Source organism: Akebia trifoliata, chromosome 3 (assembly GCF_017979445.1).
Source record: "Akebia trifoliata isolate Shusen 1 chromosome 3, ASM1797944v1, whole genome shotgun sequence".
NCBI lineage: Eukaryota > Viridiplantae > Streptophyta > Magnoliopsida > Ranunculales > Lardizabalaceae > Akebia > Akebia trifoliata.
In genome coordinates, this window is record NC_141377.1 from 44,948,134 (window position 1) to 44,970,572 (window position 22,439).

General features: G+C 35.1%; 2 protein-coding genes, 1 long non-coding RNA gene and 1 pseudogene across 3 annotated transcripts; 3 read left to right on the forward strand and 1 right to left on the reverse strand.

Moving 5' to 3' along the window:
- Positions 1 to 4,427: 4,427 nt before the first annotated feature.
- On the forward strand, positions 4,428 to 7,390 carry LOC147407284 (protein DETOXIFICATION 29-like). Its single transcript, XM_086432832.1, has 8 exons — positions 4,428 to 4,838; positions 4,931 to 5,472; positions 5,556 to 5,642; positions 5,749 to 5,805; positions 5,919 to 6,157; positions 6,765 to 6,883; positions 6,971 to 7,057; positions 7,163 to 7,390. Exons 1-8 carry the CDS (start codon positions 4,572 to 4,574, stop codon positions 7,232 to 7,234), a joined length of 1,470 nt encoding a protein of 489 aa, XP_086288958.1. The 5' UTR covers positions 4,428 to 4,571; the 3' UTR covers positions 7,235 to 7,390.
- Positions 7,391 to 8,451: 1,061 nt separating this feature from the next.
- LOC147407285 (exocyst complex component EXO70C1-like) lies at positions 8,452 to 10,738 on the reverse strand (the record flags this gene model as incomplete). Its single annotated transcript, XM_086432600.1, has 1 exon — positions 8,452 to 10,738. A coding segment is annotated over one exon (2,115 nt), but the record flags the coding sequence as incomplete, so codon positions are not given.
- Positions 10,739 to 12,423: 1,685 nt separating this feature from the next.
- On the forward strand, positions 12,424 to 17,188 carry LOC147407286 (uncharacterized). Its single transcript, XR_015176745.1, has 4 exons — positions 12,424 to 12,554; positions 14,944 to 15,008; positions 15,302 to 16,047; positions 16,140 to 17,188. It is a non-coding gene; the product is annotated as an uncharacterized LOC147407286 (long non-coding RNA).
- Positions 12,923 to 14,937, forward strand: LOC147407287 (BTB/POZ domain-containing protein At3g50780-like; annotated as a pseudogene).
- Positions 17,189 to 22,439: the final 5,251 nt, after the last annotated feature.

The window sequence follows — 22,439 nt, forward strand, 5'->3', positions numbered from 1 at the left end:
ACACATATACATTCAAATGAGAATCTTGTTCTCACCATCGACCAATAAGTTTCATTTAAATGGTATTCTCCACACCATAAATTATTTTAAAAGGATAAACTCAAAATAATTCAAAAAATCAATCAAAATCTTAGTCTATGTTCAATTAGCCCAAGAAGATATTTGATTACTAATCTCCCTTTTTGAAAACTTTTATTTTACATTACAAAAATCTGAAGACCAGAAGTAACTGTCGGACTGTTGAAATTATCACTCATTGGTGGTAGTCAGTAATATCGATTAATTATACATTGATGACACCGACTAACAACATATTGATTTCATAAATGATGAAAATTCTTCTATCAACAAGAATTTTGAATTAAAATCCAGATTTTTGTACAAATCTTGATTTTCTTCAAAATTTCTTGCTCATATTCCTAAATATCATCAAACACTATCCATGTATATCAAAACCAATACAAGTCAGGTCTGATTTAAAAAAAATATATATATATTTGAATCTACTTTTCACATATTTAGAAAAGAAAAAAATTAACACAACTATAAAGCACAAAAAAAAGTTTTCCTACCTGACTTTACTTTCGATTTGGACTTCTAATTAGTTCTTCAAGTATTTTTCAAAGTGCTTTCTTTTCAAATCTTCTTGATTTTAGAGTCTCGTCAAAGTTTGAACTTCCATTCAAATTCTAAAATCTGAAATCTGAAATCAACTGCTAATCAAAACTTATTCTTAGTATTTTTAGACTTGAAATGAATTCACATCTATGGTTGATTTCAAACCTAATCAAGGATTAAAAATTGTGATTTTCCTTACCTAATTTTGTGCCTTCTACAGAAACTTCAACTACCCTCTAGAATATCTTCTTCTAACAATTTTCCTTGACTTTTGAGTTGTATCATCTTGATGAAAACCAGTTTTTTTATTTTTATTTTGTATGAAAGTTGAGTTAAAAGAAGTTACACATCAAGTAGCTCAAAATTTTTGGATTTTTTTTTTCTTTTAAATGAATAAAAGAAATGAAATGTTTGTGTTTCTTAGCTAAATGAGTTAAATTTTGCTATCGTGCAACTTGTGTAAAAGTTGGGTAGCAAAACATATTGATGCTTGACACCTCAAGTGATTAGGTGTGAAGTTAGTTTCGTTTTTGAGTCGTGCTGGAGTGACCTCAAGCTAGAACCTCATATCACACTTCTTGACTTGAAAGTGGATAGGAACCATAGATACTTTTTCATTCATATCTTGATGAAAAGCATCTTTGTTTCTCATATACTTTCACATCAAGAAGTATGATATGAGATTCCAACCTGAGGACACTCCAGCATTATTCTTTGTTTTTATGTTAATAGTTTGACACCTCAAGTGATTAGCTATCGAGTTGGTTTTGACTCAACTGAAGCAGCTGATTTATACCCTTGACTCTAGTCAATTGGCCTGATTCGAATTAACTCAGTTGTGACTTGACACACGATACTTGTGAGGCTCGTTGTTTCCTTATCTGAACTTCGTTTTCGAAGTTTAAATAGTCAGTTCTTACTATTTTTTCAATATCTACATACTTGGCTCACTAGTTTTTCCAAAAGATTATTCTATAACATTTCAATTCCTAACACGTTAATCAAGGTTTCCAGGTTTTTGTGTCGAACTTGGATTTTTTTCATGTTTACAGTTGACCCTATGTTTTTCAACTCTTCTAGAACTAATGGTGGAGTCAAATTATGTCAAAAATATTTCTAAAATAATTTAGGCATTACATCATTATAGAATGACATTCAATCTTCAGAATTTGTGATGATCCATTAGGTCATCACAGATATTGATCTCCAAAAGGATTACTTGGGGTTTCTTGCAATGATGCATGTTGTTCATCACAGTTGAAACAAAGACCTTTGGATCACCTATCTATTTGTTGTAGTGGCGAAAGTCATTGAATAAGTGGTAGTTCAAGAGGGATCGACCCAAGTCATGATGTTGTAGACTCAGGAGTTGCTCATTGAGCATGGGCAACAAAAAGGCTTGGACGATTGGAGTTTACTCGAGAGGTCAAATTTTATGATTGTCATAGTCACAACTTCATCCCAAAGCTTTTGCAAGTTTAAAAGTTTGTATAAGGGTAATAGATTCACATTTGGAATTTTTAATCGTAATTCATTTCACAAACCTAAAGCAAATCAACTAATCAAGAAGTCTTCCAATAATTCTCTCGTTCTATTAGTCAATTACTAACTGCAATTGATAGTCACAAATAATCCTTATTTAATTCAACTTGGAAAGAGATTTGCCAAGATTGATATGAAGATTGTGTTAAATGGTGTACACAATTCCCGTGTAAATTGAGTCTAATTCAATTCACCTAAAGTGCTTTCCAACCCTTGAATACAAATGAATAACATCTCCGATAAGATGAATTAATTTCAAAGTCACCATCTAGTCATGATGTCAATGGATCTTTTCATATTGCTCCGCAAAAAAATAAAAAAATAAAAATAAAAATAATTTTTTTAAAAATCGAACCAAATGATTCCTCTTCATTTAAAGGAGGAAAATCAATATAAATGTTGTAACCTTAAAATTTAGTCCCACCTTAATTTGGGTAATCATATACTTTGAGTGCTATCAGTGGCAATTGCTCAAAGTGCTCCATATACGTTCCATCCTGCCCAACAACTCATCATATCCGATTCAATGCGTTGAAAGTTTATTCAATTTGTCAGGTGAGGGATAAAACTAATTGAACTTCAAGCTTCATGGTAAATGCCAAAAAAGGTGCCTCGATACTAACTGTAAGGTTTCTTAGCTATGAAGAAGGTGAATTCATTAACAAGAGGAGAATAGTCATAATTTGACTCTTACTGAAGTCCAACAAAACTTAGAGAGAATATCTTTCTAAACAAAAAAAATAAACTGCATTTCAAAACTAACATAATTAGGAAACTAAATAAATAAGGAGTTTAACAAGAAGGGCCCAATCTGATTGTTCGATATTAAATGAAAATTGATCATGACCGATAGATAAATAGAACAAATATAAGAAAGATTAGAAATTGAGTAATGATAATCTAACACCCCCACGTGTGACATACTAAAAATACTCACTTGACGTGAGTGTGTCAGAACCATAAATTTCCTTTCATCGAGATACACAATCACACAGATTTATGGGGATGGGCGATTGTGTATCTTAAGGAATAAGGTCTATGGTTATGATACACTCCCACGTCAGATGAGTATTTTGAGTAAATCACGCGGGGGAGTCCAGTTATCGCGACTCTTAGAAAGTTGGAAAATAGATTACATCCTCATATGCTTCAGGTAAAATATCAAATTGAAGGATTGGTCAGATGTCACATCACCTTTTCACATACTAATCTAGTAGCATCATGTTCTCGATGTTGGGTGCTTCCATCTCGGAAGAAAGTAATCTTTTGAGATTAAGCACTTGCGTCCTTGGGTGGATTAACATTTTTCAAACTCAGGATTGTGATTTTACGATTCTCAAGGAGCATCTTGGCTGATACAAGTCCTCGATAACTGTGGTTAATTAGATTATGTAACGTATATATTGAGGTTCTACATGAACAGCTTAGATCATATAGATTTTTTTATATTTTATTGTTCCCACAACTTCTCATGTTATTTTTATTTTAGTAAAAGAAAATCACGAGGTTTTTCAAATTTTATTTTGGAGAAATTCTATTGTCACACTACCTTTTGCTAATGCCACCCCAATTCATATGCGAATCATTATAGAATTAACACACATCTTGGGGTGGTGTTAGCAAAAGTTGGTGTGACAATAGAAGCTCTCTTATTTCATCTTTTCATTTTAGATATATTATATTAAAATATAAATATCTATGTTAATTGGTTTTATAGATGTTTTCTCATTTATTTGTTGGAAGCCCATGGAGAAATAATTCAAAAGAAAACTAATTGATGAGAAAGTTTGTGGAGTGAAGAGAATGTATATAGAGAGAAAAAAAAAAGTAGTAGTTAGGGACTTATTCATCAAAACCACTTTTCCACCGATTTTGTAAATAATTTGGAATGTTCTGCTGTGACTTGATTTGGTAACTTGCCCTTGTACTTTTCTCTTTTATATTTTTGTGGTAATGAACTCAGTGTATTACTCCATTAGGCCCACCTTTTGGTGGACGTATAAAAGTGACAGATTTGAGCACTTTCATAATGAGCAAGGAGATTGATATTTCGAGCTTTTAATTTAATTAATGTAAAATGCTCAGATACAATGGTTAAAATTTTCTCGAGATCCATTCATCCAGGAAGTTTAGCCAACTTGAGATCTTCTCTTTGTACCCCACATGACACTTCTTACAACTTTTTCTAGTGAAAGTGATCACCTTTTCTAGCTAAATTTGTCAAAAAAATTCCCAAAATTTTTTAATGCTCTTATAGAAACAAAAAAATGAACTTTCTATGAATTAATGCTTTTCACAAGTTGGATGTAACTTGTAAGATCAAAGAGGAACTATAAGGATGTGAGTTGTAAGTTACAAAATTGTGAGGGAAGTTGCAATAAGGTGGGTGGTTTTAATAAATAGCTAGATATATGGAAGGATCTCTTACTGCTACAATGCCAGAACTTCAATTCATAGCAGAGAATTTCGATGTTTCGGATACGAGAAAGTTGTTCAATCGAAGTTGGGAGGAATCAAAGAAAATGTGGTGCATAGCTGGTCCTGCAATCTTAACGTCTATGCTTCAGTACTCGATAGATATAGTTTCAATAGCTTTCATTGGGCAATTGGGAACCATTGAGCTTGCTTCCATTTCTGTTGCTTTGATGGTCATTGAAACCTTTTCATATGGAATTCTTGTCAGTGCAGACGTTTTTACAACTCACTTGTATCTTATTTATCTTTTTCTCAATTAATTCGTTCGTATTGAATTATGATTTTTTTGGTGCAGTTAGGCATGGGAAGTGCACTAGAGACACTCTGTGGCCAAGCTGTAGGAGCTGGGAAGCTCAATATGTTGGGAATTTACATGCAACGTTCGTGTATAATTACATTATCGACAGCATTGATTCTTACTCCAATGTTTATTTTTGCGACTCCCATCTTAAAACTCCTTCACCAATCTCACCAGATAGCGGATCTCTCAGGCCAGTACACCGTAATAGCTATCCCTCAGCTTTTCGCCTATGCTCTCAATTTCCCACTCCAGAATTTCTTCCAATCTCAAAGTCGAGTATGGGTCATGACAATGATATCTGGAGTGGCTCTGCTGTTACATTCTCTGTTCTGTTGGATTTATGTGAACAAACTCAGCCTTGGACTGAAGGGTGCGGCCATTGCTGCAGACCTTACATGGTTTGTTATCATTTTGGCAGAGATTGTCTATCTCACATCTGGATGTTTCCATGAATCATGGAAGGGCTTTTCCCTCTCGGCATTTAAATCTCTGTCTGGCTTTGTTAGGCTCTCACTCTCCTCAGCTGTGATGTTGTGGTCTGTAGTCTGTACTCATATAACATAGATTTCCTCCAATTAATAAAATGTTTTTGATTTGGCATGTGTGCTCTTTTTTGCAGCTTAGAGACTTGGTATTACACAGCAATTATTATTTTTGTAGGTCACTTGAGTAATCCTGAAATCACAATAGATGCGGTCTCCATCTGGTAATTATACAACTTTTCTTAATGCCTCAGATCATACAATCATGCTTTATTGGATAAATTATAATAAGCAATTTGAATGTCTCATGTTGTTTAGTTATGTATGCAGTGTAAATTATGTAGTCTGGACACTGGTCATGGCTCTTGGGCTCAATGTGGCAGTCGGGTCAGTTAATATCCTTGGCAGTCCATAAATTAGTTCTAGATTGTTCTTCGGGGATACCAAAATGGATCGCATTGATCATACTTGTATTATTCTTGTTTTCAATTTTTATGCAGTGTGAGAGTCTCCAATGAACTCGGAGCTGGACATCCAAAAGCTGCAAAGTTATCAGTTGCTTTAGCAGTTACTACATCAGCCATAGTGGGCGTTATCTTAATGCTTTTGATTTTCATAACTAAGAGTGACTTGCCTAAGTTGTTTACGGATATACCTGCAGTCGTCGAAGAAACTTCTAAGCTTGGAACTCTTCTTTCAGTGTCAATTTTCTTGAACAGTGTTCAACCTGTTCTCTCTGGTACATATGTATTCGAACTGCCTCTCTTAATTGTGAAAATAATGCATGAAAGAATTTATTGGTCTTGTGGAGCCTGATGGTACTGGTTACTAAATAGGTATTGTTAATCAAGCCATGTGTCTCGCCGGTCGAGCTTGGCACTGAGCTCGCTTGGGGTTGGAGGGGGACTAGCTGCCCTCCTGCCTGGTAGGTGGGGTTTGGGGTCAGGGACCCCGAAAGAAATTTTCCAAGGCTATTTTTATAATTTAACTATTATTATGTAAAACCCTAGTTATGATTCTTGGGGTATATATATTTCTCTTTTTTGGTGAAAGGGAGTAATCTATAACTGCAAGTTTTCTCTTCATCATAGAGGGATTAGTGTGATCCATGGATGTTCCTCAATCTTGAGGGAACCACATAAAATCTGTGTTCTTTGTGTGATTTGCGTTAGGTTTTTCGATTCGTTTATTGGTTCGATTGCCCCTGTTTTCTTAACATGTCTTTCACCAAAATTTTGTTCAAATGATTGAAATATATTCTCCATTAAAGAAAATTTCATTCGAAGATTGAAATATGATCCACATATTAATTCCTTGTCGTTGTTGTTCTTCTATTAACATTGCAGGTGTAGCAATAGGAGCTGGTTGGCAGTCGTTGGTTGCCTATGTGAACATGGGGTGCTATTATGCATTTGGCTTGCCGATTGGTGGCCTACTTGGGTTTACATTTAAGTTTGGAGCTATGGTAGGAAGTCCAAAAAACTGTTTCCATGCTAAAACTATTGAAAAATTTCTGAGTTTAATTGTGGAAGCTCATCTTAATATGATACAGGGCATTTGGTGTGGGATGTTATTAGGAACTCTATTACAGGCAGTCATTTTGATAACTATCATCTTTCGCACAAGCTGGAAGAAAGAGGTAACGGATTCATCCAACCCTTGCAGTATAGTATGGATGTTGGATTCACTACCCTTCACCTATACAACGAAAATCTAAAATTGTGATGACAATGACTTTATGCAGGCCTTGAAAGCTGAAGAGCGCATCCAAATGTGGGGTGGACCGTCGAGGCTTTCACAAGAGTCCATATCTTGATCAATATGTGACCTTGTTTGGGCACGTAATGTACTTCATAAGAAGAGTAGATGTCAGCTACTGGATTAATGCCAAGGCTAGTAGTCCTCACAGAGGGACAGAGAGAGATAAATATCCAAAGGTTTTTGGACGATGAATAATGTTTCAGCTTATATGCGTAAAACAGATTTTTTTTTTTTCTAAATATCTTTTACTTATCAAGGTTTCTTTCAGAAAAAACATGCTAGGTAAGTTTTGTTCTCTCATAGAAGGGCAGGAAATACAATGTTCTGGTTTTGTTCTCATCAATAACATGTTTGTCTCATCTCCACATGCTATCATGCTTAACGATTATATCCATCACTTCTCCTGTTAAGTTATCCTATCCAAGGAACATCTATCTCCTTTGTTTAGAAGGAAAATCACTTCCTAGTATCCTTGAACATCGTCAGTTCAGAAATGAACCAAAACAAAAATAATAATAATTGGGTCCATACTGGTAAACCAAAATCGACTAATCAATTTTGGGTACATCGGGTAGCTGGTACCCATTGACACCCTTAGTCTGCTCCAGCAACTAGAACAGAGAATGTGATTGCATTATACAGTTTGCCTTTTGAGAGCTAAAAAATGCTTTATAGGCCTAAACTTTCACCACACTTACAAGCCCCCAGCTGTTTGGAGTACTTGCCCAGCTTTTTAATTGAGTATAGGCTCCTTTCAAGTATAATGGACAAGAGTTGTAAATGTAGGGGATCTTCTTCTTTAGGGTTCCTCTTCTTCAATTAAAGTCCTAGAAAAGGAAGATGATATGAAGTCTTTCGGTAGAACTCTCCCTTGAAAACCAACTTGCAAGGGGAGGGTGCCCAGGAGGTCATATACACATACCCAAGACCATACTGGGTGATGTGGGACAAATAGATCGTAACATTCCATGATGACTGCACCCTCAGACAGCCTTTTTCGGAGACGACTACCATGGAACCGCAGCCCATACTGCATCCAAGCCCATACTTATGATGTGGTGTCAGCTCTGATACCATTTGATACGAATTCCTTGGGTAGACTCACCCTTTAAAACTGGCTTGCAAGGGGAGGATGCCCAGGAGCTCATATACACATACCCAAGCCCATACTTAGGCGATGTGGGACAAATAAATCGTAACAGAAGAGTAAGATATGAGTAGTGTTTAGTTATTTTTATTTGACGTGTACTATTGAATTTCTCTAAAATGAAATGTCAAACATGGTAATATAATTCCTCTTATATTAGATTACAAGATCACCAAAACAAACTTTATCCCAAAAATTATGTTAGATTATACATCATTTTCATGTATGGAGAACATGACTGCTTCTCTCTCTCTCTCTCTCTCACTCACTCAGTGTGTTTTGTCCTTCCTTCCATGTTCATGTTCTCCTCTTCACCATTGATGCTGGATTTCCATCGAATAACTCATCGATGTACGTCTCAATATCTTCTGGACCATACTTAATATACTTCTCCGTCTGCCTTCCAGAATCTAAGTATTGTCGAAACTTACCTAAGAACGATCGGTATGCTGGAATTATCACTGCTGAAATGGACACCCTAAGCTCTGACTGAAGCTGTTCGTCGCAAACAACCCATGAACTCTGTGCCTTGTGTATCTCTTCGAACATCACATTGAAGCTCTTGAACCTTTCCTTGAGCACTGGCTTCACTACCTTCCCATTCACTTGTAAACCGTCGAACTTCAGACATCCCAACAGTTTTCCCCATGTCTCTCTCTGATAGTTCTTATGGTACTGTCGAAGATCAGATGATCGCTTACGACACCACGTGTCTCCCATCAAGTCGTGGATCTCATTTGATCCTTTGATTTTCTGCATAATGTACCGCCCGTTGTTCATCAAGAAAATGTAGCTTAAAGACAGATCTTTGTAGATCTTTGATTTGGATTCGAGGTTTGAGTCGAGCAGATCCATAACTGTCACCAATTGTACTGAAAAGGGTGATGGCTTGGCCGTCTCATTATTATTGTGGCTTGGTGTGTTAGTCTCAACGTCTGATTCGGCAACCGGTGTGTCGGATTGTTCGATATTTTGGTGTTCTTGGAAAACTTGTTCCAAGGTATCCTTGTACTCACAAGCGTATTTTATGTAGTTCATGGTGTAGCGCGTTAAGGGATGAACTGCACCACCAGGAACCGGAGTTTTTCCCATGTCACTCTTGATCGAATTCTCAAGATCGCTGAAAATCCTGATTGCGGCCTCACCGAGTCGGCAACGAGCAGATAAGGTTTCAGATTTCAGCTCTTGGCATAAATCATTCGAAAATAAGCCGTCCATGGCTAGAATCAGATCGCGCATAGTTTCATACATATCAAGAAATTTGAACAACTTTTCAGCTGATTTCTTTGTCATGGCCACTGCTTCAGAGAAATTGAGAAGCTGTATAATGATACCACGTGTAAGGTTACTGAAGAGGCTATAAGAGATTGATGGATGATTGGCGAATACTTCCTCGCATAGCTTTCGTTCACCGGTGAAGTAGATGGTTATGCATTGTTTGATTGCATTGATCCACATGGCGATCTCTTTTTCTAGAGATTCCCACTGCATCTTCTGCACGTCGTCGATGCTAATTTTCTCAAATCCTAGCTTATTCAAGCTCTCCTCGAAATCATTTCGCCTTGCAATGCTGTAAACTTGATAACACTCTGTTTCATATTCAGAAGAGATCATCGCCATCGCAATTCGTTTCAGTTTTGATACAATTTTTGGTGAATATCCAGGAAAATCATCATCTTCGGCGGACTCTTGTTGCGTTAAGGTGCAGCGATCCCATTCACTGGATGAAGATTGCTTGGTTTTTAGATCGCTCGGATCTGAATCACCACGTCTTCTATAATCTTCTAGAAGAACCCGAAATTCCTCTTCTAAAAACGACATTGCTCGCTGTAAGACAGCGCTTATTCGGTTGACTAAAGAAGCATATTTGGGCTCAGAATGGAACTCTCTGAGCGTTCTTGTCAGTGTTGAGAGCATATTAACCGCTTCAAGAAGAGATGAATCATCGTCGGAATCCTGAAACCACTTCTCTGGAACATTTCCAGAATAACATTTGGCGATCCCTACTTCAACAAGATTCAAGAATTTCTCTATACAACTCGGGATCTTAGGAAGGTTTAGGTTTGGGTCTGCATTGCTTTTAGCAGACGAGAGAATGCTAAGAAACTGATCGATTTCTTCTGAGAGTTTACCGAGATTGGAATCATCGAGATCAGAAGACTCTTCGGTGTTCTCTTTCTCCTCCTGTTTTTCTTCGACAATGACCTCTTGATCGTCAGATTTTAGATCAATGTCTGTGGACTTAGGTGCTGATAAGGATCGGTGTCGGATTTCTCTTCGTCTTGGGAGGCAAAACTGCCGGATTTCACAGGAGGGCCTTTCTCCATTCGAAGAATAGTGTGTGTGTGTGTGTTTTTCTTTTTCTTTTTTTTCGTTTTTGTTTGTAAACTTGGCTTTGTATTTGACTTGTTTGTTTCAATTTGATTGAGGAGAGGAAGGATGATGATGAGGTTTAAACTTTGAAGAAGATTAAAGAGGAGATGAGAAGGAGCAAGCGAAAACGAAGGAGGATTGTACATTTTTCATTGGATTTATTGGAAGAATTGAAACAGTCAGATGGTTGAGGTCTTGAGGAGAGCGGAAACTGAGGGGGGACGTACGGACATCCTAATTCTTATAACTACCACAACTCCTGCAACCTTTATTTCAGGAAAGCTCGTAACCGTCTCACGATGTAGGAAATAAAAGAGAGAGAGCTGTTATTGGCACCCTTACTTTTACTTATTACATCTTAGATTAAATTAAAACACATATTTCAAACATTACAAAGGTTTGACATAAATTATAATCTCAACATTACAAACAATGTAAGTAGTTGTTTACAACTAAGATTAGAAAAAAATAGAAATCTAAAAAGAAAAAAAGAAAATTTTAAAATGTGTGCAACTTATATTCGAATTTCATTTCTGATGAAGTGTTAATTATAATTTCCAAAACTTGTTTTTCAGTATTTTTGTCATTTTTATAATTAATAAATTCATTAATAAATTATCATCGAAATAGTAGATAATTTTATAATAACTTTATAATCAACAAGTTCATTGATTATAAAAATGACGAAGTCACTAGAAAACATGTTTTAGGAATTAAAGTGAATAGTCTGTGAGACATCTTAACTTTGACTTATTATCAAGGGAAACTTATTAAAAGAGGGTTAAATAATTTTAATATTTATAATTTTTTTGTCAAAAATCACCAAAACTGAATTAAGTCACAATCCAACGTTTTAATAATTTGCTGGACTGTCCAACATTTGAAGTGGAGGCTAATTTCTTGGGGAATTAGGCTAAGACTGTTCAGTATTTAATTCATTTTTGATCATTTTTAAAAAACTAAGGGTATGTTTGGAAATGGAGAGTTTATTGAAAGGGTTCAACTTTCAAGAGTTCAATTCTCTAAGTTCAACCTCCAAAAGTATCAGTTAATATGAATACCAATGTTTGGATGTGATGAGAGCTCAAATTAGAAAAAAAAAAATCCAAAAAATACTTATCAACAATGTAGAGGGTCTCTCTCTCTCTCTCATTTTTAAAATAAAAAGAGGTGAAGCAATCAGACTCAATTTTTCCTTCCATATCCTCTCTCAATCTTTGGGATTTGGTGAGTTATTGTATAAGTTCAATTAAGTTTTATTCGATCCATTGATGGAGAAGAAGAAATGAATCTAGAGAAAAAGATTTTTAGATAGAAGAACATGAGGAAGATGAAAATGTGAGGTATGGGTTTTAGGTATCTATACCACACAAGAGAGAGAAGAGGAGGAGGACAACTTACAAGGTGTTTTTCAGCCGACTTGATGGAGGAGACGTATGGGGGATGAGTTTTTGTTGGGACGCACGGAGTGTTCATAACATTCACCCTTTAGAGTGAATGTTGAATGTCCAAAAAAAAAACAGTGAGTTTCAAAGTTCGTGAGTTGGCAATTAGCGCCGATTGACCCGTCTAATTAAAAAAAAAAAAGAATTGTGTGACTCTGGCACGTTGGATTATTATTATTATTTTTTTTATTTTTAAATATTAAATTAAAATATTCAATTATTTTTAATTGGGATGTAATAAGTAAAAGTTGGAGTGCTGATAGCAACTCTCGAAAAGACCCTTCTCAAACATTCGTTCATCAAGTCTCTCAATCTGCGAATCTCCCTTGGTTTACTTGATGCTTGGGAGTGAAAAAGAGAACTAAAGAGAGAGGGTGGTTTCAAAGATGTTGCAGAAAACCCAGTTATTGGTAAGTGGTTTTTGAGTAGTTACGAGACCTTTTTCATGGTTGAAGTGGTTCTACAATGTGATTCTCATTTGCATGGTTTTCTTTTATGATACTTTGTTTGGGACCAATTTTACAATAGGATGTAGTGGAGACAGGGATTTAGTAGTTTTTGGATTTGAATGCTTTCATTTAAGTTTTCCCAGATTAGTGCTTGCAGTTGCAAAGATAGATCGAGATGTCTTGAATTTTAAATTTTTGGTTCTGAAATTTTACTTTTTGTTTAAACATCTGCTAGTATATAATTTTCTCTTTCTAAAACGACCTTGATTCGTTGCTGCAGGGAAAGCCTAATTCATGATTGTAGAGATAGTGCATTTAGTATTAAGTTAATGGTTCTTGCTATTGGGGTTAATGATTTTCTAGGTAGATCTTTAATTTCTGTGATTTTATAAGGATCCCATTTAGGAATTGAGAGGAAGAGTAATTATGTTTTGAGTTCTAGATATTTGGTTTTAGGTCTAAATACCTATATCATTCACTTTGAAGGAAATATAATTCATGGTTCTAGAGGATGTTTAAATAAACTTCATGATCCATTAAGATCTTTAGCTTTGGGTTAGCTTTGGATTGTCTTATTTTATTGTGATTTTAATTTCAAGGGCCTGTTAAATGTGACTCAATTTAGAATTGCAAAAGGAGAGCAGGGTCACGCCGAGATCAGAAACATCCCCATTGCCGTAACACTACAATGCTTTTGGTGTTGTCCCTCTCCCATTGTGTTTCAGATTACACTCAAAGCTCAAAATCCCCAAAACAAACCCAGACCTTCATCCACACCTCCCAAGACATCCATCTCGAAGAAGCAAAACCCTCTAAACAAGAAAAATCCTCTCCTCTTCAAATAATTGAAGAACTTTAAGCTCCAATATTACTGGTGGGTTTGTTGAGAGTGGAAAAAGCTATTTGATGGTTGTTCTGTGTGGAAAGCATGGATTTTCCGTGATAATGAGTGTTCACAAGAATGTGGTTAGGGAAAATAGCATTTTTTTTTTCACAGATACACTTTCTAAGCAGCAGTACTCTTCATTATCTTGTCTTTAAATTGGAGATTGTGGGGATTTGGAGATTTATAGAGAGACTGTAGGACTGATGTATTGCAAAGAAATGAGTTATGCTTCGACCATTGAATGGTGGAATAGATTTTTAAATCGCAATCCATGAAGTAACAGCAGCACGATGAAACCTTGTTTTTGTGCATATTCTTCCTCATTTGTTTTCTAGTATTTGTTTAAATTAATGGTATGTCATCTATGCACTTATATTTATCAATTTTTTTTACATATGACATAATTATACGGTAAAAGGTACATCGGAACATGGTCCACCTTATGTAAACTTTATTTAGGCATAAATTGGCACTATAAGAGTATAACCAAAAAAGCGTATAATTGAGTGTTTGTTCCACAACTTATCTTTATAGTGTTTTACCAAATGAATGATAGAAGAAAAAAAATGATTTCTTCTAAAATTTTGGAAACTATATCTCTCTATCGAGATCTCTAATTCAACTTAAAAAAGATGGGAGTGTTATATTTCCTGGAGTTTGATGGTAGTGGTCTACATGGATGTTCTGTTAATCAAGCCACAGCTTCAGTGGGTTGAGTTTTGAGGTCCAGGGGTGAAGCCCCTGGCCTGAAGGGAAATTCTGTACTTCTGATCTGATGGTAGTATGCTAAACTAAATTTGTTTGGGGTATTTATTCTCGTTCTCTGTGGGAAAAATGATTGCAATTTATTTTTTGCCTTTTTTTTTTTCTTTTGGTTTTTGAGATAGTAAAATTGATGTGACTTGATGGTTTTTCCCTGATTTATGGTTTTCCATGTAAATATTTGTGTTGTGGTTGATTTCCTGATTATCCTTTCTTGTTCATTCTTAGTTATCTTGTATCCGGGACACCGAAACATGTTTCGTTCTCGTTGTTACATGAGTTAGAACTTAGAAACCTTGATCACCATGAACTTGCACTTGATATGATTTATGATCTATGAAGTCCTTCTCGTTGTGTCATTGATGGCATAAATATTTGGCCAAATATGAGTCCATGAGTGAAGTTGAGGGCCAGAATTTCTCATGGTTGACAGGTACCCTTCAAACATAAAAGTGTGGCTGTAATTTAGTATTTAACTGTAAACTCAAGGTTGCAATTGTAGACTACTCAACAAACTGGCTTTAATTTGATTGTTTAGTCTTTAGACTTTCTCCATGCAATTTGATTGATGTCTCGTATGTTTCTCTTTCTTGTGCTATCAAGTGATCTTTCTTCATTACACTACTTTATTTGTTGCCTAAAAGGGCATTAAAAATGCCCAAACTTTCTATACATAATATTTGAGAGTAAAATGCTTTGCAGAGTGCCGAATCACTTGGCTTCCAGAGATGCATACAGTCATGTTTGGAGAAGAGGAAGAAGAAAAGGTGGTATTGTCGGTCTTAAGCCTCCAAAGTGAGAATGCCATTGTCACCCCAGTATTTAAATGGGTATCTTGTGATCTGCCAATCCCCCCAATTGCATACTTACCCACACACGTAATGGAGTGGATTCTCAAAAGCAATGAGGGAAGAGTGCAGCATGACAAGAAATGCTTCACGTTGAGGCTTCTAAGGGAGAACAACAATCTCCTCAGCAACGATGGTTCTGCTGAAATCTGCAACAAAAATATATGCAACTTGTATCGAAGCTGTATTGATTTTCTGTTGCTTCTGTGCAGACAAGCTGTGGAACCTGGGTTTATGGACAAAAAAGGTCCTATGGTGAGGCAAATAGCTCTTGAGATTTTACTTGATAGGCAAGTGGTGGACGAGCGTGACAGCAAGAATCAATGCTCGTATGGTTGGGCAGTTTCTTGAAGGCCAGTGATAACTGTCCTAATCTTCAACGAGCCCTCAGAGTCTGGTGGAGGACTTTCATAAGGCCTTTTGTGGAGCAGCAGGGACATATATCCCAGCTTCTGTGGCGACCATGAAGTCACCAGATGAATTGCCGAGTAGATAGATCAGATCCGGACGCTGCTGTTGCCGCAGTGAAACGGACTTGACCTGCTCCTACCCACCCCGGGGCACCATCTCTATTGAAGTTTACAGATTTGCAAAGGGAACCAGCCATATGTGTCAACTCCCCCTCCCCTCTCTTTATACTTTTTATAGGACCGGTTGTTTACCCACGGGTGAACGACCTTTATTTATTTATTTATTTTATTGCCTTGGACTTGCCGCTTGCTTTTTCGAATTCTATCAAGATTTTATTCCGACAATCACTTATTCATTGAGACAATACCCTGTGGGAAGGACTGATTTGAGGATGAGGAAATTTGCAGATCCACTCGCTTTCTTCCTTAACGAAAAAGGGAGTGGATCCTAGCATGCATTTGGTATCCTCTTGTGAGCACCCTACCAAAAGCAGAGTGGGGTCACCTCTCTGATTAGGAAGAGTGTCAACCCCGTCAATGACATTAAGGTAATATATTCGAAAGTTTAAAGCTTGTTTTCGTGGAACACCAGTTTGAGCCATGGGAAGTGCTGATATGTGGTTTTTGGCCCATTGATCAGGAATTTGCTTCAAAAGACCCCAAAGGAAACAAAAGAGGAGGGGTGTGTGGGTTGCAATGTGTTTGGAATGAAACAGTAATGTCATATTAGGTGGATGGTTCGTGTGGAATTTCTTGAAAGGAATGTGTAGATACCTCAATTTGTCCAGACCGAGCCCAAGAGTTCTAAAGTAAGTTCGTTTCAAAAGTCTTTAATTTAATTAAGTGGGGCCTATTTTTGTGGACCCCAACTCTTCAAAATCACTTTTCAATGCTTAAAATTAAGCTAGGCCGTGGGTTAGCCATGACCTAGGCTAATTTTCCTTTGAGCCGATGACTTACCTATGGCCCTAGCAAATTTCACACTAAACCTTGGGTAAGTCATCGACTCCTGTATATTTTGTATTGAACTTAACTCACCAAAGTGCACTTGAACGCTTTAGATTTGCTTAGGGATTTACTTCTTAAAACCCTATCTTAATTTCTTATTCATAAAGAAAATCCAACCATTTTCCAATTTTGCTCATGCATTAAGCATTCCTTAATTTTACAACTTTAGTCTTCTAGTAATTGTCTAGTTATTTTAATCTTTACTCTTGATTACCTTTGATCCCTACAAAGAGTCAAGTATCCTCTTGTCCTTATTTGGTTGAGATTCAATTAGGGTCACCGGCCTTTAAGTTCATTATTCTTATTTTTAATTCAAGGCATTGTCTCTTAAATTCTATGCAAATTGACCAAGTTCAAAGGTTCTTGACCGTTTTGCTCACCCACAAAAATCCTCTAAAACTTTTACCCTTCCACTCTTTAAGTTGTTAGGAGCCTACCTAGTGCAATTGCCCTAAAAGTCCAATTCTCTATTATAAATTACATGCTATTGCTCCTTAGTTTTTTAGAGTTTAACCGAATTCAAAGGACTTGGATATTTCAACCCTTTGAATAGAATTATCTAAAATGTGAGTTATTACACTTTTACCATTTGATGATCATGATTGATAAGACTCAATGAGGTGCAAAGATCATTAAGAACAAGTGATTAAAGGTATTTGAAGTCATTGATTGAATACACTTGCAAGTTAAAAGATCAAATTATATATATTTTTTATTTGTAAATATTTACTTTCTTTCTAATTTCAAAAAAGATTAAAAAAATCAATTTATATTTCACTTCAACTTGGTAGGTGAGATAAGGTGTCTAACACCTTCCTTGTCTCAAAATCGAACATCCTTACTCTTAATCTCAAAGTTTAGACCAGTTTGAGTCACTAATTTGTTGAAAAATAAATTTTCTAAAATTCTTTTATGGTGTTCATTCATACTTTAAACTCTTTAAATGATAGCGACTCCTAAATCCAAATAGATGAGATCAAAATTCATTTACCTCGCTTCTCTATAAAATGTTTTATTGGTTTGGTAGTTTAATATTGAAATTGCTGTGGAACGGTGCATATGAGTCACAAATTCATGTTACTCATTGAACTGAAATTGTGAATTCCCTTATTAACTATACTAGCTGTGGTGAGCAGTGGATTTGGGTGGTTTGATTTATTTTTATATTTTTGGTACTGCGAAGGCTTGAAGCATGTTGCATATTCTCGAGCCCACGGACCATCCCAATTTCCAAGCCAAAATCTGACCCAGCCCAAAACCAAGCCTGGACCAACTCATGTCCATTTATAAATAGGTGGGCCTGGGTACAAATCTAGCATTTGAGTCCATTGCCCAACGACCTTAGAGGGCAGTCTACTTGACATGGATTAGGTTTGATGAAACCTTTTGATTTAATCTTTAAACAAAATTATCAACTAATATTATCAATTAATCATAATTGTTGGTTATTAGCCCATCTTATTTACTTAATTCGTCAACTACATCGTTATTCATGTTCTTTCAAATGTATAGTCACTATTGACATGCCTCATACTAGGCCTGAAATAAATCCATATCCGTATATATAGGTGGGCCTGGTAATGAACGCTGATTCAAACCCATCTCGCCCCTGCCTTTGTCCCACCTCTCTCTCTCTCACACACACACACACCACACACACACACACACACTTTTTTCATTCCTAAACCCTGTCCTCCCCTCCCTTCTCCCCCTCGCCATCTATTTTTCGTAGGGGGTCTTTGGTTCAGATTGTTGAATCTGATTCTTGCTCATGATCAGATTTTATAATCTACAAGATTGTTTGGTTCAAATTATTGACGTGATTTTTTAATAATCGAAACATATAGGCCTCATTTGATAACACTTTCAACTTTTGTTGTCAAATTCTATGATTAAAAATAACTGTACAAAGTTGGAACACTAAAAAACTTTTTAGATATAGTCTATAAAAGCGTTGTGTTGTTTACCAGAATCTAGTAATTGTTGTTTGATATAGTTGTTCAATTCTACTGCATTATGATAAAATAATCAGAATGCCCTTAATGTTAATGCTTTTAGAATGCACCGAATTAAATAGGATGACCCTAATAAATATATATAATTACATTAAATATGTATAACCACATCCGCCCACCAATAGCATATGTGCCTCGAAAGATGAAATCTAATTACTTCTCAAACTTCATATGCTTTGTTCGGAATATTCCATCTTTCGGATGATACTATAAAAAATAATATCCCTAAATTATATAAAGAGATAAAATTCCTATAAAAAAAAAAAAAAAAAAAAAACTAACATTACATATCTCTAACAATCCATCTTACCACTCCTCAGTTGCATCTAATGTGTTAGTCTTAATATTATAAAACATGTTAGTATTTTTGCAAATCTTATTATAACATTCCCAAATGTCTTTTTTGTCTATCCCATTTGTTCTCCATTTGTCCTCTATTATAGTAAACGTTAATTTTTTTAAAAAACTTTTTCACTAAAATTTTATTGGCAATTTTGTCAAGTATTTTTTGTGGTATTCTTCCTTTCTTAACTAATTAATAATACATCTCAACCCAAACTTCATGTTGTTTGGACGTTCAATTTGCTTTCATACTCTTTAAATTCTTATCCTCCAGTTGATAATGATAAGAAAATGAACTACCAAATTCTATTTATATTTAGAAACAAAAAAAAATCACCAAATGTAAAAAAAATTCATCAATCGAATTACCCTAATAAATATATAAAAATCAATCACATTTAAGAAAATTAACCACCAAAATAATTCATTGATTAAGGGCATTTAAATTGATGAATAACAGTTCGTGTAAAATCCTAAACCCTAAAATTTTCAAATTTCATATCATTTTATAAAAATTTTACATAAATAAAGAAATAAAAAAATTGCACTACTCGTAAGTTTGATATTTATAATTTTTATACATTTGTAAAATAGATTTTATGACATTGATCAACGAAAAATTGAGTGCAGTTGGACAGGATTCATGTTACAGACACCGTACCAATTTAAAGGCAAAGATTATGATGATAGCGAAACAACTCAAAGTATTACTACTCATACGCAATTATTGCTACTGAAAATAAGCAAATTATCAAATAGAGACAAATAATAATATCTGAAAATTAGATTTCCAAGATTTTGTATATTTCTTCTTATATTCAGTTTTCTAAAATAATACAATGAGAAATAACACATTTACCTAAATAAATCAATTCACTCATTCAACAAAACATAACACCTATAACAACCAAAAATCAAAACCCGTCTTTAGATGCTCAATTATCCAATTTTTTTTTATAAAAATCCATAACCTCATCTCAATACATAGAACCGTTTTTTCGATGATAGCTTTTCGCACAAACGCGAATGGTAAAAGCAACCTTCGTCTGTTTTTAATATTTATTTTTAAAAATGCCAATTTGTGATGCGCTTTTTGTTATCAAACAACAATCACAAATAAAAAATCACTTTAAAAATGCAAAAACTCAAGAAACAAATGCTTTTACAATCGATGTCAAACACCACCATAATCTTTAAAAATTAGAAATGACCTTCTATTCATTTCTTATCAATGAATGGTTTGTAGCGTTTTTGCTCTAAAAGGAGAGAAGACCCTATAACAAGGTCTTGGTCGTGGGTTCAAGTCTTGCAAAAGACAAGCTAAACAACCACTAGTTAAAAGAGGCGGAAAAAAGAAGAAATCCTTCTCTCTATGTGACATGTGCCCCCTTATCATTTTCTAATTAAATTTACATGCCCTCTATAATTTTGTGAATATTTGATAGACCTCCCTATTATTTTTAAACTGATAGTATGCCATGCCTGACCTTGGTATTTTCTTATGAACGAAAGAAAATTGACATCAATGCCTCCATCATCCACACCGTTGTCATCGTAATCATCATCATCACCACCACAACAATCACCATAATCATCTTCTAAAACTAGTAGGATTCCCAAAACAATTATTATTGTTCCATTCATTAAAATATTCAAAACCATTTCAACATGATGTAGTATAATGTGATGAAGTATCTTTTATTGAAATATATATATATATATATATATATATATATATATATATATATATAATGTAAGATCATTTTTATTTAATTAGAAAAGAAAGCTCTCCATTAGTTGTAACAAGTATTTGATTCTTTCTTCTTGACAATGTCTTTTCTATTGGAAGATGTTTTAGTTTTTATCATAGCCGTGTTATTGAGCACATCAATTTTGTGAGCAAAATTAAATGAAAAATACTAAGGAATTAAATGATATTATCAGAATAAGCAATGTGCACTGTTATTTGAAAATACTACTATCAGGGGTACATTCTGATAGAAACCCGCCAAAAGTTGACATATTTATGTTAGGTTTTTTTTTTTTTTTTTTCCAATTTTTACAAAAAATTTGAAACTTGTGGACATTTGGATCTCAAAGGAGGCATATGCACTTGAATATATAAATTATCATGTTATTTTGGAAAAATCAATTCATAAACAATGTTAGCCAAACAAGATTCTGATTTTGGATTTTAAATCAGTTTAGCTAAATGAGATTCTAGATTCTGGAAAACAGTTTTTATAATTTGATTTTAATAATTCATAATCAAAATCGATAATTGGGTTCTACAATTCGATCCAAACACCCCCTTAGACTCCCTTTAAAAGTTTTTTTTTTTTTTTTTAAACATATACGGTGAGTGGACCCAGCCAACACCACTAAACCTACTATCCCAAACCCAAATCCTATCTTCTAGATAGGCCATTGATCGGATTTAGGTCTAGTCGCACAGACTGGCCCATTATTGTAGAGGACCAATGCGAGCCAAACCAAGTCTAGCCCGACCCATGTGAATCCTATTTAAGAATAAACCATAGAGGACAAATTTATCATTTCCAGCAAAGATTTCCAAAGTCATAGGACAAATGGGGCAGATGTATAATTGTTTTGAATTGAGGGAGAAATCATTATATGATTATATGTTTAAAAACTGTAGTCACCATCTATGGACCGTTTATTTTAATTTCCTCTGAAAAATAAAAAAATAAAAAATTATTGTTGGCTCAAAAGACGAAAGATTTCAGGCAATGTAGGACCAACCATCCATCCAACGGTTTACGTTTGGAGATCTATAGATCGTAACAAAATGATGAAGAGCATTGTTTTTGTACGGTCAGAAGAAACATTGCAAAATAGTCACCAAACAGGATTGTTTTAATGCCCATCTGATCACGTCAGTTTTATGTAAAATAGACATCATATAGGTGGGTCCACCCCAAGCCAAGGTTGTGTCCCTTGTCTTCTTCAATGTGGTTTCACTCATCTGTATCAGTTTGGTGGATTGTCTATGGAGTCTACCCGACATGTACCGTCCCACAACCACATGAAATAGGTGGGACCACCTTTGCATTTAGTGATTGATGATGATAACTTAAAAATGCAAATTATAAGATGTATCGATCGTACTCAAGAAGAGGCCCCACCTCATTAAGTGTAAAACAACCAAAAACTTATCACAAAACACTTTGTTTTTCGTCTTGTTCTATCTGTGTGAACTGTGTGTCGCTGTTGTTTGTGAGAGCAAGACAAAATAACTATTTGGAGGTTGGGAAACCTACTTCTAGGGTTTGACTCCATGCTTGGTTATAACTCAAGTCCCCAAAGGACAGATTTTCGAGTCTTTTGGGTTTGATCCCAAGATCATCTCCCATCTGATGAGAAATATTTTTAAATATAACAATTAGACTCATTAGGGGAGTCTCTCTTACCAATTTTTTTTTTTCAAAATGAATTTAAGTAAAACTTTTCTGACTAGACATTATGATATTTTCTCTCACATCTTTAGGTAGCTTTACCACTCATAGGGGATAAATCAGCTTCTATGATTGTGCTCTTGAATTTTGGTGTCTTAG